Raw genomic sequence first — 16,584 nt, 5'->3', positions numbered from 1 at the left:
TAATCAAATCCGATAAAAAATTTCATTATTGCTCCACAGCAGCAGCAGCAACAACAAAAACCATAACTGTTTTACAGGTAATTTTGCTGTTGTTGTTATGATTGTTGCTGGCTGCACTTAATTTTCGCATGCGCACTGGAAACCGAGCCGCGCAGCAGCTCATGATCGCGATTTCTTGATCTTCCGTCTTCCCATCCCAGAATTGAAGCCTCCCCGTCCGCAGATCCATCCTCCCCCCTGATCTTTGCCTGGAACTTTTCGCTCCCGTTCGTGTGCGGACGCCATTTTGCGATTGGGATTGGGTTCTCAGAGGCATGGGCTCCATGGTATAGCCATAGCTATAGCCACTGGAGGTCAGTTGGGTCCGCAGGAATAGAAAGAAGCTTTGATTCGAAATGGCAATCTCTGGCCTATCGCCGCCGCTGCTCCGGCAGCACATAAATTGGGACGTGATTATGAAATAATTGCAATTCTGTACTTTGGACTTGCGCAACTAAGCAAAGCAAAGCCAAAAGGTAAAGCCACAGAGAAAAGAAACTATGATGAATTTGAACCTCAGAGAGATATAATTTATTTCAGAAAATAATCACTGAAGTAAATACAAAGGTAAATATTTTTTCTGTATCACTGTTCTATTAATAACATATTTTTCTGTGTTTTTTATGCACTATAACAAATACCGATATCGCAGAGGCAATCGCTGATCTTATTTTTCTGCGTGGAAAAGCAATCAGTTGGCTCCGCTGGCTGCGATTTGCACCTTGGGGAGCAACAGCGACCACTTCAAACGGGAGCAGGTGACAGGCGACAGATGGGTTTCAGTGTGATGAGGAAGCAACTGCAATTGCAACTGCAACAGCGATAAGTTGCTGCTGCTGTGAAACTGTCGCCAGACAAATCAAAAGAAATCGCTCTGGAATACGCAACGGCCATTAAATTAACGCAAAAGAAAACCGCTTTCATTCATTAGAGGTTCCAAGGGAACTGTAACCGCAACCGATTCATGTTTTTTTCACAGACTCCACAATCAATTTAAAGCAATCGATGATTTTACAATACCAGGGGCAAGGATAAAAAATCTATAAAATTAATTAGTAAATCTGGTTAAATAAAAAACATAAGCCATCAAAATTTACATTTTTTATGCCTAAATTTTAATATTTATAGAAGAAATTTAGTTAATACATTTTGACTACTCAACAACCTGAATCATTCATAAATACTACACTATGGACTGCAGTTTGAGGGCCACTGGCGACGTGACAAATCCCTCTGGTCAACATTACACCTGATCCACGTGGAACTCCCCCAACTCATTTGCATCCACAAGTCCCCGAGGGGCCTCGGCCTCCTGGACGGCCTGGTCGTCCGCCAACATATGCAAATTAAATATAATTTCAACACTCGCATTTTTGTTGACTCTGCTGCCGACGGCTCCTCCGCCTCGGGTCCATAATTTACATGAGGTTAACACGCAAGCGAACAGCAGACAACAACAAAGAACCGGCCTTGATTATCAGCGGCAAATCGAATGCACGCACATGCGAAGGATGCAGGAGGGGATTTTGGATTTGGGATTTGGAAGGAGGGGATCTGGGGCAGGAGCAGGAGCAGGGGGCAGGGGCATCCGCCGAAAAGGAAGTCAACTTTGAAAAGGCTGAAAGAAATTCTATTACAATGGTGAAATATTGCCAAATCATGGCTTTGGGGTAAATAAATTTCCACGGCACCACTCGCCATGACCGCTGAACCGGGATGGATGGAAATGGAGGATGGATAGATGCTGGTACACGGAAAATAATTTGATGATTAATAATGCATTCGTTATATTTTTGTTAATCATAATAAAGTATTGTTTAAAAAAGATATGATAACTATATAAAATGTAAGAAAAGAGTAAATTAATTTAAATACATATCTTTATGTGTATACTATATCAAGCTAATGGGTAATAAGTTTCGTTCATAAACTCAAAGCTTGCTTCAAAATTCCTAGAAAATATAATTGAATATTGGGTATAGATAAAATATAAAAATATATGGAAAAACAATCGGAAAGTATCATATCATATTAAACTAGTTTAAATTCAAGTAAAGAAATATGGAATGTCGGAATATAAAATGACACTTCAATTTAAAAGTATTAATATGTATTGAAATAATCACTTCATATTTTTCTAGTAATAAGAAATAAAATACATGTGTGAATATGAAATGACCCCTAGCAAAATGATATTTCTTTCTCTGTGATCAGGAGTACCAGGAGCGGCCATGGAAGCTAAAGTCCCTGGCCGTGTATAAATAAGTAACCTGATCCCAGCAACACGCTGCCTGACAGGGTCCCAAAAACGGCACACAGCTTCGGCTCGGTTCGGATGGGTCGGGATTGGGATGAGGTTCCCGGTCCCAGGTCTCCCATCGCATCGGATCGGATGGGATCGGTGAAAAGCGGAACCCGTTTGGAGCTTCTGCAGCAGCAGCGTCTTGCGGCATTTTGATTTATAGGCGATTTATGCACTTGGCTGCTGCGGTGGGAGTGGAAGCAGAAGTGGATGTGAGTGTGGATATGGAAGTGGGAGACGTCTTGACCGAATTCATGAGCGGACAGCTGGCCTGGGTTTATTACATATTACACAGTACATATCATAAGGTTAGCCTCGACAGGCAGGGGAATTTCAATATTCGTATGCGCTAGGCGCACTCACAATGTTCTCGTTTTGGAAAGCATTTGAATTCGTGTTGGCTAATAAGAGTTTACTAAGGCAACGCTGCGGATGCGGACGCATCTTATCATCTTATCACGGCCGCCGCTTATCTGGGTGAATCAACAACAGCAACGTTCGCCTTTTAGGCCTTCGCACAGGGTGACCTGTTGGCGAAGAACCACATCAGGCCCATGAGGCAGCTGGGCGGGCTGTTGTTCACGGCGCCCTGCTGGATCATCCGCTTGGCCTCCTCCAGGGACAGCTCCACCACCTCGATGATCTCGTCCTCGACGCCGCCGCCACTGGTGGCCTTGTCCGCATCGGTCACCTCGCAGTAATACATTATTTGCTTCGCACCCGATGAGCCGACGCCAGATCTAAAATTAGTTCAAGGAATTAGTAACAAATTAAAGGGTTTTTTAAAATATTTCTATATGTTACAAAAAAATGGTTAAAGTTTATAAAAATTTTAATTAAAAATAGACATTTAAAGTAAATCCCATTTTACTTTAGTTATAATAAACTTGTTATAGTCCGTTGTTAGGGAAGTTATTGAAAAATCAATTAAGTAGTTGGAAAATATTTTTTATTATAATTATAATTATAATTATAAGTATTATACAAATTATCGGCAATACGTTGTTCAGTTTTACCTGAAGCTGTCATAATTTTTATAAATATAGATAAGTAAATATGGATACAAAATTGAAATGGTATTTTTAACACCTTTTTGAAGCTCAAAACTACCCCTGAACATATTATAAAACATGCCCCCACTCACCTGTAGACCATGACCTCCTCGATCCGCTCCACGGGCACATCGTAGCCACACTCCTCCACCACCTCCTCCCGGGCGATCTCCACCCAGCTCTTGGACTTGTCCACGATCCCGGCGCACAGCTCCAAGGTGACCCCGATGGCGGGCGGGAACTCCTTGAGGTCCACAGTGTCGAAGTTGCCCTTGGCGCTGGACAAGATGCCGTGGTAGACAGCGGGTCGGAACTGTTTGACCAGGACCAGTTTCTGGCGCGACGTGTTGTACAGAATGATGGCCACGCTGTCGTGGACCTTCAGCAGATCCCAGTTCTTCTCCACGCCATTCTGGACGTAGTACAGCCGGAAGGGTTTCACGTAGGGCGAGTCCTCGGGCAGGGGTCCCAGCCAGATCTTGGAGACGTTTTCCATGCTGAATTACTCGGAATATTGAGAAACAACGGCAGTGGCACTGACAACAGCTGACTGGGAAAGCTCCAGCCGGCGATGTGGAGACCCAGTCATATGGCAGCTTTTGTTTCGGGGGAGCTTTTCTGACATTTACGGCCAGGCAGCAGATGGTAATACTATGTGAATTTGAAAAGGTCGTTATAAGTGGGAAAAATAAGAACTATGTATAATGTTAAAAAAATGAATTATTATAGGTACTAATTTAATTTACAAATTTTATAAACTTTATTAACAAGTTTTAAGTTTTATCAGAATCTCTAAGTGGAAAGATTGGGTGCCTTATTGAGAAAGAACCAGAGTAAACCCATTAAACATGAGGGTCCTCCATTGGTAATAGCTCCTGTTTGAACTAGTTTCCTTGACTCCTCCACAGACATCTCCAACACCTGGATCTTTTCGGTATCAACGCCACCGCCTTCCGATACTTTCTGATCATCGCACACCTCGCAGTAATATAAAGTCATGGCACTGCTAGAGGTTCCAATACCGGATCTATAATCATATACATGCTTCAAGGATTCCGTGGTCACCTCGTATCCGCACTCTTCCAACACTTCCTCCTTCGCAATTTCCGCAAGGCTTTTATCCTTATCAACGGCGCCTCCGCAAAGTTCCAAAGTGACTCCTATTTCCGGTGGAAACTTCTCCAGATTAGCCTCTCCTTTGGACATCTCAGAACTTCCTGCTGAATAAATTCCCTGATAAACGGCTCCCCTCAATTGTCGTACGAAGATCAGTTTCTCTCGGGATTTATTGTACAACAGCACCACCACACCATTCATCGTTTTTATAATGTCCACCTGCTTCTCCACATCATTTTCAAGATAGTGCAGACGACCTGGTTTAATCCATTGGGAATCCTTGGGAAGAGGACCGAACCAAATCCGCGAAATGCAGTTAGCTCGGTTCTCAATCCTCGATTTCACAGAAGAACAACAGGAGCGACGCAAGCCGACAAGTATTTTGAACATATTTTCGATTTTTAAAAAACCTTTAGATATCTTTGAATGATTTCTCAACGACAGAGGTACATTAATACATTACTCAATGATTTAATAAGGCATAATTTTAATAGATACATTTCGTTAACACAAGGTTTATTATAATTTGATTACAAAACACAATCAATGTACTATATATCGTCAAATTAATGACTGGGAATTTATCGCAAGGTCAATGGTGAACTACATGTCAATAATTGTCACACAATTATGGATGCGAGTGTTTAAATAGGCAGGTAATATTGAACAGTTCCAAGAAAATTAGGAATAATTAAATTTTTATCTAGTTTATCTTACTTTTTTAGGTAAGATAGGAGAACAATTATCACCATTTAATAAAACTTTTCAACACAAAGGTAGTAACAAATTTCAAGAACTGTCCAAAGTTCATACTCCGCCCCTAAAGATTCCTAGTCAAACATACAGGCATGTCTAGCACACACAATTCCTTATCATTTATCATTTAGCTGCGTAGCAGTTGTCGCACACGCGAACTGGTTTCCCCGGCTGACCCTGGGCATTGAGGAGGGGCAGCGTGTGCTCCGAGCAGGCCTTGCAGAAGATCTCACCGCAGCTGCGGCAGTGGTGTTTCCGCCGGGTAATATTGAACTCCCGCTCGCAGGCGGTGCAGTGGGTGGCAATGGAATCGGGTGCCCAGATCCCGGGACTCCCAAGAGCCTCCGGCATGGCCTGTAGAGACTGGGCTGAGCCGGAGAGCAGCTGCCGCTGACGACGCTCCTGATCCTGCATCTCCGACACCTTCAGCTTACTCACGCTCAGCTGGATGCCGAGCTCCTCCAGCGTGGTTTGTGCCTCTGACCATTGCGTTCGCACCTTGTCCAGATCCGCCTTGAGCCTGCCGTTCCTCTCCTTCTCCTCGGCCAGCTCCTTGAGGCAGTCCTGCAGGTTGGATATTTTCTCCTTCAGCTTTAGCTCCTTCTCCTGCAAGGAGATTCGCCACTCGCGTTCGATCCTTGACTCCGCCTCCGCTCGGGCAGCCCGCTCTTCGCTGGCAGTGACCTGCGTGGTCAGCGTTTGTGACGTGGTCTTCAGAATCTCACCCAGATTGCTCTTGTCATGGGTCCATCTGGGTAAAAAAAACAGGGTTTATTAGGATTAATTATGGGATTTTTAACCTTAAATTATTACAACGGATTTATAGAGAATTAACCCACAATTTTTGAGGAACTTTCAACAAGAAAGTTTAAGTTTTTTGAGTAAACCCAGATATTTTTGATATTTGATCACAGATAAATCAGAATTCGAATTTTTTTGGATTGTTAGAGTAATAATCCATAATTTTTAAGGAATATGCTACTAGAAAGTTGAAATTTTTTGAGTAAACCCATATATTGTTGATAATTGATCACATCTAAATAAAAAATTCGAATTTTTTTGGAGTGTTAGAGTAATAATCTAAAATTTTTGAGGAATATGCCACTAGAAAGTTGACTTTTTTTTTTAGTGAACCCAAAGTTTTAGGTATTTTTAATAATTGATCACAGGTAAATCAGAATAAGAATTTTTGTGGATAATAATAGATCAAACATTTTCAAAAAAACTTGTAAGGGTATTTTATACTACTAATATTAGTTGTTTCTCAATCAAAATTTTAAGAAATTTTGAAATAAATGTATTTCGACAAGAGTGGTATAGATCGTTAGAAACTAAGTCAAAGATCTTTTAAAACCATGCCTCATTATTATTTATAAACTGAAACTCATAGGCTGAATTCCATTTCCAAAATATATTGTGGCTTAAAATTCCAAACTGGCTTCTTTTCCCCCATATGCAATCCTCATCAACCCCTCAGCGATCTTACTTCTTCTCCAGCTGATCGATGGTACTGGCCATGTCCTCCTTCTGGACCTCCAACTTGGTCATCAACTCGGTTTTGTGCGTTAAAGAGGCCTTGCAGTCCTGCCAACGAAGAAAATAAGCGGATGTACCAACGTCGTAGGGTTCCAACATTAATTTTTATATCGATGTTAGTAGTGTGGAAAATGAAAGACTTGGGGTTCGGATAAGTTTTATTTCTCTGGGATCGATTGTGAAGAGAGTACGAGTATTAGAATATAGGCTGTAGCTCCAACGCGTATAATACATTGCATGGACTTGTAGATTCATATAGTCTCAATATTTATTTGTAGTTTATAGTATATAATTACAATATTTGTTGTATTTGACTAGGCTGAGTGTATAGTTACAATATAAGCGATTGCGTGGGGATCCATACGTACATACATATGTATAATAAAACATCTGAAGCCTCTCTTAATCACACTATACATATATACATACATACGTCGCTATAGTATAATCGTATATAATCATTGTTTACGGGGTCTCTGGGAAGATAATTTAGCTAACAGGTTGCAAACTGTAGTAATTCAAAACCTTTAACAATTCATATACTGGTATTCTATCCATTTAAGGGATCTGGTCTAGGGAGTAAAGGCATCCTATATGGTACACACACGCTATAGAGCTATAGGGTTGTTCTAGTTGCTTTAAGTAGTTGCACTTTGAGTTCCGTTCGGGACCTGGACACGGACTTTGAGTGGTTGTCCAGGCCCCAAGGATGTTGGGAGCAATACGGGCCTGTTTCGATTTTCAAATGGTGGAATAATTAAATGAGATCTTTAGATCTTACATTAACCGAGATCTTGAATAATAATATTAAATAATATTCATAATATTAAGTTCTTTTTAGGTTGTAAATGCAGTCAGGCACTAAATACATTCAGTAATGATATAAACCTAATTTTAGCCATCAAGAAAAGGATTTTCATTTAAACAAAAAATACAATTCAAATCTAGTTATTGTATAGATTTGTGAAAACCGGAAATAAATTCTGTGAAAACCGATACTGGCCCTACAAACAAGGAGTCTTATTCTAAATATAGCTGTTGCTTAAGCATCTCCCTCGGCTGTCTGCTCCCGGCAAAGCACATAATCGCTTTGGGAGGCATCCACTCCAAAGTGCTGCACCACCACAGCCGCCGCTTCGGCCAGCTCATCGTTCAGGGACTTGGCGGAGGTGGGCGTCTTGGCATCCTTGGTCTCCGCTAGATCCTCCGGATTGGGTGCATCCGGCTGACGCGGTGACTTCCGATACTTGCTGGGATCGAAGGGCGGAAAGGCGGCGTCCATCTTGAGATGCATCCGCTTCATGGGCGGTCCAGCGTCCTGTTTGTGCTTCTTGGTGAGCGCCTCGAACTTCTCCAGATTCTGCTGGCGTCGCGTGTTGGGCGAGCGATCTCCGCCAATGGATCCGCCCCCAGCTCCAGCTCCTGATCCCGATCCTGATCCTGATCCTGGTCCGTAGTGATGGTGCTGGTCGACGAGCTTCGATTCGTATTTCTTTTCTAGCGATTGTAAAATGTTACCAATTTGTGAGGCTTTCGTTTGCAGGCGCGAGACCATCTCGCCCTTTTGTGTGAGTTCATCTTCACATTCCTGGTTGAATTTTAGACGGGATTACTTTTTGACTTTAAGGCTTAGACCGATTAATTGGATTTATTGGAGCTAATGATTAAATTATAAAATAAAGACTTGAAAAAAAGGGGACCAGATGAGAGCGAATGAATGTGGGCAGATGAGTTGTGAGTGAGTGTGAGTGATTTTTGAATGGGTTAATTGATTTCACAGGGAATCTTTTTAGGCAGAAACCTTAAGAGATGGCCTGGAAACCCATCCTGCGTGACCTACTCACCTGCAGCTTGCGATACATCTCCAGGTTGATCTGCTTGATGTCGTCCAGTTGGCGACGCAGCGAGATTATCGTGTCCTGCTTCTCGTGAATGTCCTTCTCCAGCAGCTTCATGGCCATGTCGGACTCCGCCTTGAGGGACACCTGTAGTTTTAGCTCCTTTTCCAGTTCGCTGGTCTTGCGACGCTCTTCAATTAGTTCTTCCGAGGCTTTTTCCTTATCCTTTTCGGAGGAGGAACCTCCAGAACCAGTAGAACTATTATCCGCCGCTGGAGTGGACTGCCTCATGGCTTGGTTTTCGGCTTGTAGGGCCAACAAACTATTCCGTGCAATGGCCAAGTCCTCCTTCATCAAGGCATTCGTGGTCGTAAGTGACTCTACTTTGGCCTGAAGATTGCCCACAGTGGCGCTAAAAATATTCATGGAATAACTAAGCTTAGAGGCTCGATCACAGAATAGCCATAACCCACTTTAGGTGCCTGTTGAGCTCCTCAATGTAGTTCTTCTGGTCCAGCACCGCAATCATGTTGCCCTGCCCAGTGGCATCCAGCAGGGCAGGTGGAGCCGTGTCCTCGGGAGCGGCATCGGCATTCCGCGAACTAGAACGCAGGTACAACGAAAAGTCAATGACGCCCTGCTGCGAATCCAGATCCTCCTCCTTGACGCACAGGTTGCAATCGATTACGTTTAAGCCCACCAGAATGCCCATTATCACAACGATCTGCAGAGAATTCAAGTTAAAGAGGATTTTCTTCAGAGAGATTTAGGGATTTCAGACCTCATCGCTCATCATCAGGGCATGTGGCTCGTAGTAGTCGTACAGTGAATCATCCCGGTGCTCAATGAGCGCCTGCAGGTAGTCCGATAGCTTCTTCTGCATCAGGGCAATCCTCAGCCAGGCTCGAGCCCGTCCAATATGAGTGCGTACGGTGGGCAGATCCCTGACACTCGCCGTAATGTCCTGCGCCTCCGGGCAATAATGCTCGACGCTCTGCAGCAGATCCCACAGCTCCTTGCGAGGCCCCAGAAGACCCTTCTTGGGTCTTAACCCATGGCCCAAAACGTGCTCGATGACGATGAAGAAGTGCTGCAGCGGCAGATGATCTGAGTCCAGCATGCGACCATAACGCAGCGATTGCTCCAGGAGTTCCTTCACCACCAACTTGCAAATATTCACCAGATTGCTGCGCTCTATTTCCGCCGTATCCCGGGCTGCAAAAAGGATCCCAGGATTAAATCAAGACTGCATGGCACTGAGATTTGCTTCAAAACCGAACAAAACAACTGACAACTTTGAGGTTTGAACTGAGTAATGAACTTTTATGTGCTCTCCTGGCTGCTGTTCTTTTTCCTGGCTCCCGGGGGTTGTCCCATATACAGCATCGACCTGGCCACTTTGGAGGTGCCCACCAACGATTTCCAGAACGAACTGACCCTGCAATCGATGCTCAGCTCGGAGCTAAGGGCCTACCGCAATGGCCTCAACGGGAGGATCGATGGGGAGGAGAAGCACAAGGCAGAAGATCCTCCCAGGAGTTACCAACAACTCAAGGATCTTTTGCCCAAGGAGCTGCAAAAGGCAACGCGGAGTGCCGTTGAAACAGAGGCTTTTCTGGGCACAAATCTCTTTGGCAACTACCGCAAGAATTGCTTTTCTACAGAAGACATTGCCCTGATTTCCGCCCGCAAGGACTTTGAGTTGCTGGTGCCCAAATCCTTTCCCCAGTGCCTGCTCACCGACAGCGTGGTGCACATGCTCATCCGGTACTTCAATACTGTCAATCAGATTGTCAAGAAAATGTCGGACGAGGATACGCGAATGATCCTTCAGCGGGCTTTCTACGATGCCCTGGGTGGCTACCTTCGGTATTATCTAGTGCCCATGGCCCAGGTTTCCTACTACGCCGGACGCATTAAACTGAGCACCGTGGAGCGCCTGGTGACCATCTATCGGCAGTGCCGAACTACCCTGAATACCAATGGAAATGGCTGGCGAACGCCGAACAAGGATATAATGTCTCAGTTTAAGGGGACGAAGATTGAACCTGTTTATCTGCCCAAGAGCTGTCAGTCGCAGGAGGATGCCTCCAGTTGTGCCCAGTTGGATCAAAGCTGCATCTCCCAGGAACCGGATCAGGGAACGATGATTGTGCCAATGCCACGTTTGGAGACCCCTGATGAGCATGGCATGCTGACCAATATCTACCTGGCCTTTCGAAAGCGACGCATCTACAATCTTCGCTCTCCCCGATCCGCCAATGTCCTGGTGAGATTCTTTCAAACCCTCACCAGCTGCTATCGATTTCAGGGTGTCAGTCAGGTGAACTATAATCGCCAGTTGCTCGCCTGGATAAGGGAGAATCTGCAGATGCACTATGCTGATGAGGTTTTCTACCCGGGACTGGGGGGGATTCTGCAGGTTCAAGAGAGGATTGTGATGCAGGAAAAGAATCCGGAGGAGGAAGCCCGGGAATCCCGTTCATCTTTTGAAAAGATTGAACAAACGGGAGGTTCTCCCCCTTCAAAAGAAGACTCTCGGAAGCTGAGTCGCTCGGCCATCCACTGGCAGGAGGCTCCCGATCAACAGCAGGATCCAGATGAGCAGGACGATCACCACGACGAGTGGCTCACTGGACTGGAGAAGGTTCACACTCGTCAGGATGAACTGGAGGAGTGCCGGGAGTGCGACAACGATGACACCTTGATCTGGTGCATTGCCGCCTTTCTGGCTCTGCTCCTGCTCCTCATCCTCCTCATCATTTGCTGTTGCATGCGAAGGGGCAAGAAGAAAAAGAGGGTAGTTCCTGCTCCTGATGCAGAGGCTCCTCCGCCCGTAGAAAAAAAGAAAAAACTCAGGGAGCCTTTGGTAGTAACTGAGCCAGTAAAAGAAGCCAAGAAAGACGAAAAGGGGGAACCCGAAGACGATCACCGATATTATTACTCTGGATCTGGTCGCTCAACCTCTCAAAGATCGGTTCAAAATGATCGTAAGTCGAAATGATTAATGGTTAATAAATACTGATAATTTCCACCTTCATTACAGGTTATCCGGAGAATCCTGAGCTGGATTCCTACACCTCCACCTCCTCGCTTGGCTGCCAGTTCAAAAGAAAGTGCGTGCCCCTCAAGTTTAGTCGGACCAAAGGAGCGGACTACTACCAACCAGACAAAAGTAGGGATGCGGTGGCTAAGCCGGATTCCGCCTTCAAGCTTTTCTCCGAGGATTCCTCCGCGCACAGAGCTTCTAGGGTTCCGGGTAAACCCACCTTGAAGACTACTCCATCTGCCATTCCCTCCTCCGAAAGCGATCTGGTCGCCATGGACAAGGATAGAAGGAGACAGAAGCCTTCCAGGCAAGAGGAAAAGCGAAAGAGGCACAAGGAGACCGAGACCAGCCGGAAAAAAGAGGTAAGTTATCAGAAAATAGCCAGCTTTCGAGATCCTGAACCCAGAATCACCAGCAGAACAAATCCTCAGAAGAAAGCAGAAAGCCGTCATCATCGGAAAAACGAAGGACCAAACAAGTGAGGATTGGTAAGTTTCTTAAAAAATATTTCTTTAAAAAATACCTAGTTAACCAAAAAAAATGCAATTCAGTATCGGACAACGAATCTTCGGATGATCCTCTCCTGCACAGGAAAAAGTCTACAGAGAAGGCGGTACCCACGACGGGTCGACTAAGAGGCGGCACTGAGGTGCGTTTAATCTAATTAATTGACTTGTTTAGTAATTAACTAATTTCTCTATTCCCTAATCAGTCGATAAGGGATTCCCCGAGCTGGGAAACGACCTTTGACGATATCTAATTGGCATCATTTTCATCTGTTTTGTTGTTTGCGTCTCCATTTTCTTAAGTGTATATTTCTTGATAAACCAATAAAACCTTTCGATTTAAACTTTTACCACACTGAGGTGTATTAATTAAAATTATCTGGCTAATTAAAAATTTTCCTCAACTAAATTCTTGTAAGATTAAAACCCTTTGTATCAAAAGAGCAAGCAACTAAATGTGCAACAATGCAAAGAGGCATGCAATTTGATCAGAGATTACAAGGGCCAACAAAATCTAAAACTTAGATCTAACTATCCATACTTTTCTAAAGGTTTTTGATACGAATCTTCAGTGGTTATTTTACCACCCAATGGGATGTTATAAAATGATAATGCTGGTAATTAATTAGGCTATACATACAAATAAACAAAAGACAATGCTTTAAAAAGAAATAGATACTTTGGTCTTTAAGGAAAATAAAGTGTAATGTAAAGTGAACACTAGAAATGAAATAAAAACCTACAAACATCCCAATTTAATTATCAAATAAAACCTTTAAAAATCTATGGCTTAGACATCCTTATGACTTCGCTGACCCTTTGGAATCTTCAAAAGATAACGACAAATGAAGAGAGACACTACAAAGTAGGAGCGTGCTGAGCAACAGAGGCACCATAAGAAGCGACCTACAGAGATGCGACCACTCGGCGAAGAGGCCGACACTCTGGTGCTGCGACTGGGAGTGCGACTGGGACTGGCCGAGTGCCGAGGAGCCACTGTGGACCATGTCGCACAGCCGGCGGCCGATAAGGTTTTCAATTGCCATAATACCATTGTCCGTGATGTCCAGGGCGCCGTTTCCTCCACTTCCTCCTCCGCCGCCTCCTGATCCACTGCCGGTGGACAGTCCGGAGAAGCGCTTGCTGTTGCGCTTGCTTGAATTGGATCCTGAATTGTAAGTGGATCCAAAGCCAGCGGTCTGCGGATTGCCTCCTCCTGCCAGTTTATCACTGGTCTGCACGTTCTGGCTGCCTGTTCCGCCGGCAACATCAATGTCCTGCAGCTCCTTCAGGCACAGCCACTCGCCATCGACGGATACCCGAAAGTTGCACAGGTAAATGGTGTCCTGGACACCGCCAGCCAGCTCCTCACTGGTATTGGCATGCGATGCCTTTGGCAGGGCAATCGTGTTGCTGCTGTTGCTCGCCTGTTGTTGCTGCAACACTAAGGGTTGCTGCTGTGTCGGCTGTTGCTGCTGCTGCTGTTGCTGTTGCTGCTTGGGTTGCACTTGTTGTGGGGGTGGATTCTGACCCTTTTGGCTTTTGGCCGCCGCCGCTTGGGCCCTTGTTGTTGCTGCTCCACTTCCGATTCCAGTTGTTGTTGCTGCTGCTGCCGTCGATGACTTTGCAGACTTGCCAACCGTTTGAGGCGCCTTCTTGGCCGCCGCCGCTGTTGCAGCCAATGACGTCGTGCTGCTCATCGTTGGCGTTTTCACCGAACTTCTTAAAGGCTTCGAATTGCTGCCACTGGCACTCGATCCTGGTACAGTACTAACCGACTTTATGCGACTGCTGTTGCTGCTAGTGGTGCTGATGTTGTTGTTGTTCGTCGACGACAACTTGGACTTTTTCGTATCCTCGACAAGTCCACGCATTTTGCTGGTGCTTCAGAAACTGCAATGTGTGTGTACGTGGGCGTCCATAAAAATACAGATATATACAGATATATCGATATTAAGTGCTCAATAATTGCAGAGTTTCCTTTGCTGTGGTTTTTCCTTAACCGCTTGTTTTACCTTAAAATGTTTTTCCTTTCCGAAAACCTCTTGAAGAGGGTTTTTCTTTTGAAATTAACCAAATAACTGAAAATTATCGCCGCTTTGAGGTTGCTCCGTTATCCTGTTGTGTACGCGTTGAGTAAGACTGGGCATAAAGTTCTTTATCCTATTGATTTGTCAAGTGTGCGAAGCTCGCAAGCTTTTCGGGAGCTTTTGTTAAGGGTGTTCTTGTTGGAGTAGTATTTCCGGTGAAAGTTTACCACTGTAGGTTTATTTATTTAGGTTTACCAGTTTATTGTTATTTTTAATTTTTTTTTTAATTTTTTATAAAAATTCCGAGTATATTACAAATTGATTACACTGTGCAGCATTTTTAGTGCTTTTTAAATTTACCTCGATGGATGCTATATTTTTGGATTCGTTACGAATTCCCAAGTTAAACTGCGTTTTCCAAAAAGTTCCCCGACGCAAGGATTCTTAGCAAAAGGACCTCAAAGTTCGAAAAATGCTGAAATTGGCCAACTTTGCGGAGCTCTCAGAGGCAAATGGATGCATGGTTTGATTCGATGTTAAAGTTTTTTAAAAGATACACCCTTTATCTTTTAAACCCCATACTTCAAAAATTTGTAAGATTTTTTTTAAGGCAGAAACAAATTCTAGAAAACATAGTCAAAAAACATAAAAGTATACAGCTGCGGTCAAAATGGTAGTAGTGTTGCCGCCCTGTGTATTTAAAAGTTTGTTGTTGTAATTGATCTTTTCCTGGTAATATTGTATTGATTATAATTTTACTATTAGACTAATTGGATAAGAAAAAATTACAACATCAAACTTTTAAAAACACAAGGCGGCAACACTGCTACTATTTTGACCGCAGCTGTATGTTTTTCAGTTTTTTGACTATGTTTTTTGGAATTTATTTCTGCCTTTAAAAAAATCCTAAAATTATTTTATGTATGGGGTTTGAAAGATAAAGAGTGTATCTTTTAAAAAACTTTAACTTCGAACCAAGCCATGCATCCATTTGCCTCTGAGAGCTCCGCAAAGTTGGTCAATTTCAGCATTTTTCGAACTTTGAGGTCCTTTTGCTAAGAGTCCTTGCGTCGGGGAACTTTTAGGAAAACGCAGTTTAACTTGGGAATTCGTAACGAATCCAAAAATATAGCATTCATCGAGGTTCATTTTTGATGCTGCATAGTGTTATAAATTCTTAGGAAATCTGAAATGGCTTCTGACCCACGAAAATGTTGGTTTTTATATGATAAGATATATTATATGAATACCTACCATTGTAACACTTCTTATAATACGTTTTTATTATTTAATCATGTTTTATTGATCGCTGAATAAATATAAACCTATCGCTGGTTTCTTTCACATCATCTTAAAATCATTTTTATACCCTTTAAAACAATAATTATTAAAAAACACCTAAAAGGTAAATTATTTATGATATGTTTCTAGTCTATAAAACATTACCCGAAGGTTTTTTTAAAGCTATATGTAAAATATTGGCCATGTGAAAGAAATACTGCCCTAATTCAATAATATCTATACATTATACGTTTGTATAATATATCTAACATATTACTATAGATAATGCATAATGAAAAACAAAGCTGTCTTATCGTTCTATGAATAATGCTTGAAACTCACCGCGTTTCATCCGCTTCGCTTTGATTTTCGATGGCGAGGGTAATGGAGCTGCATCGGGAGTGGGTGGCACAACAGGTGGGCTGGGTTGCTCTGGATACGGGTAAGTGGTGGTCCCGTCAATTACCTCCGACGAGGCGGCTGCGGCGGCTGCATTCGAGAACTGCGTGGAGATGTGGCTGAAGATCTGCGAGGAAATGCTCTCCGTGCGCCTAAAGGTGTTGCGTAGGCGGTCCAGCGAGGATGTGGACGTGGAGGAGTTGCTCAGCGCAGGCGCGGCACCTCCACTGGGGGGCGGTTCCGAAACGGAGGCACTTGGCGAACGGGAAAGCGATTGGGAGTCGTCGCTCCTTTCGCGGCGCACCAGCAGATCGTCCGTGCTCATGGTGAATCACTCACTTCGGTACACTTTTCGGGACACTCCACGAGATCACATGAATTGAACCGACTCAATTATACGCGCTAATTTCGCTTAATTGCACTTGCACACGGCGTAAACAAAAAAGTTTGTCAATACAAGTCGAAACAGCTGTTGCTTTGCGATTGGGGAAGGGCGATAACTTTCACTAGTCCTGTCACGGGTCACGGTTATCGAAGAACTATTACTCAACGATGTTGTGAGTAGCTGCTATCGAAGTACAGTAAACACTTTTTTTACAAAACTGTCCCTTTCTGTAACATTCATTTAAGTAAATCCTTTGAAATTGGACCACAATAAAAATTGATTTTTTGTCGCCCAA

At 43.7% G+C, this 16,584-nt stretch overlaps 4 protein-coding genes across 12 annotated transcripts; 1 reads left to right on the top strand and 3 right to left on the bottom strand.

Moving 5' to 3' along the window:
* Positions 1-2,592: 2,592 nt before the first annotated feature.
* LOC108069367 (uridine diphosphate glucose pyrophosphatase NUDT14) lies at positions 2,593-3,995 on the bottom strand. Its single transcript, XM_017159469.3, has 2 exons — positions 3,486-3,995; positions 2,593-3,081 (listed from the first exon to the last, which is right to left on the bottom strand). Exons 1-2 carry the CDS (start codon positions 3,887-3,889, stop codon positions 2,847-2,849), a joined length of 639 nt encoding a protein of 212 aa, XP_017014958.1. The 5' UTR covers positions 3,890-3,995; the 3' UTR covers positions 2,593-2,846.
* A 161-nt stretch (positions 3,996-4,156) lies between these two features.
* On the bottom strand, positions 4,157-4,900 carry LOC108061081 (uridine diphosphate glucose pyrophosphatase NUDT14). The gene has a single exon (XM_017147152.3). It carries the CDS (start codon positions 4,897-4,899, stop codon positions 4,186-4,188), a length of 714 nt encoding a protein of 237 aa, XP_017002641.2. The 5' UTR covers position 4,900; the 3' UTR covers positions 4,157-4,185.
* A 56-nt stretch (positions 4,901-4,956) lies between these two features.
* On the bottom strand, positions 4,957-16,380 carry LOC108066766 (protein RUFY3). Of its 7 annotated transcripts, XM_070216127.1 has the most exons (7): positions 14,210-14,435; positions 13,246-14,087; positions 9,421-9,854; positions 9,113-9,363; positions 8,646-9,051; positions 6,752-6,849; positions 4,957-6,016 (listed from the first exon to the last, which is right to left on the bottom strand). In XM_070216127.1, the coding sequence occupies exons 2-7, from the start codon at positions 14,066-14,068 to the stop codon at positions 5,389-5,391; spliced, it is 2,640 nt and encodes an 879-aa protein (XP_070072228.1). In that variant the 5' UTR covers positions 14,069-14,087; positions 14,210-14,435; the 3' UTR covers positions 4,957-5,388. The 7 variants fall into 7 exon arrangements, with proteins under 7 accessions (XP_070072228.1, XP_017011285.2, XP_017011029.2 ...); XM_017155796.3 differs by lacking the exons at positions 13,246-14,087; positions 14,210-14,435 and adding an exon at positions 15,848-16,380; XM_017155540.3 differs by lacking the exon at positions 14,210-14,435 and having other exon boundaries at positions 13,246-14,165.
* Positions 9,900-12,544, top strand: LOC108067106 (uncharacterized). Of its 3 annotated transcripts, none has more exons than XR_011418891.1 (5): positions 9,900-11,629; positions 11,686-12,050; positions 12,120-12,176; positions 12,240-12,337; positions 12,401-12,544. XR_011418891.1 is itself a non-coding variant. In XM_017156076.3 (5 exons), exons 1-5 carry the CDS (start codon positions 9,955-9,957, stop codon positions 12,446-12,448), a joined length of 2,256 nt encoding a protein of 751 aa, XP_017011565.2. In that variant the 5' UTR covers positions 9,900-9,954; the 3' UTR covers positions 12,449-12,544. The 3 variants fall into 3 exon arrangements, 2 of the variants coding, with proteins under 2 accessions (XP_017011565.2, XP_070072232.1); XM_017156076.3 differs by having other exon boundaries at positions 12,107-12,176; XM_070216131.1 differs by having other exon boundaries at positions 12,104-12,176.
* Positions 16,381-16,584: the final 204 nt, after the last annotated feature.

This window comes from Drosophila takahashii, chromosome 3R (assembly GCF_030179915.1).
Source record: "Drosophila takahashii strain IR98-3 E-12201 chromosome 3R, DtakHiC1v2, whole genome shotgun sequence".
NCBI lineage: Eukaryota > Metazoa > Arthropoda > Insecta > Diptera > Drosophilidae > Drosophila > Drosophila takahashii.
Note: the sequence above shows the minus strand (reverse complement) of the source record. Positions and strands in the feature narration are given on the sequence as shown.

What these genes read in the sequence shown, in the direction of transcription:
- LOC108069367 (XM_017159469.3), bottom strand. Translation starts at nt 3,889, where the DNA reads ATGGAAAACGTCTCCAAGATCTGGCTGGGACCCCTGCCCGAGGACTCG. An exon ending in GAGGAGGTCATGGTCTACAG is followed by an intron (nt 3,082 to 3,485) that starts GTGAGTGGGGGC and finishes AACTAATTTTAG; the next exon opens with ATCTGGCGTCGGCTCATCGG.
- LOC108066766 (XM_070216127.1), bottom strand. Translation starts at nt 14,068, where the DNA reads ATGCGTGGACTTGTCGAGGATACGAAAAAGTCCAAGTTGTCGTCGACG. An exon ending in GAGCTCAACAGGCACCTAAA is followed by an intron (nt 9,052 to 9,112) that starts GTGGGTTATGGC and finishes GAATATTTTTAG; the next exon opens with CGCCACTGTGGGCAATCTTC. An exon ending in AGATGTATCGCAAGCTGCAG is followed by an intron (nt 6,850 to 8,645) that starts GTGAGTAGGTCA and finishes CTTCGTTGGCAG; the next exon opens with GACTGCAAGGCCTCTTTAAC.
- LOC108061081 (XM_017147152.3), bottom strand. Translation starts at nt 4,899, where the DNA reads ATGTTCAAAATACTTGTCGGCTTGCGTCGCTCCTGTTGTTCTTCTGTG.
- LOC108067106 (XM_070216131.1), top strand. Translation starts at nt 9,955, where the DNA reads ATGAACTTTTATGTGCTCTCCTGGCTGCTGTTCTTTTTCCTGGCTCCC. An exon ending in AAGATCGGTTCAAAATGATC is followed by an intron (nt 11,630 to 11,685) that starts GTAAGTCGAAAT and finishes CCTTCATTACAG; the next exon opens with GTTATCCGGAGAATCCTGAG. An exon ending in AGACCAGCCGGAAAAAAGAG is followed by an intron (nt 12,051 to 12,103) that starts GTAAGTTATCAG and finishes CAGAATCACCAG; the next exon opens with CAGAACAAATCCTCAGAAGA.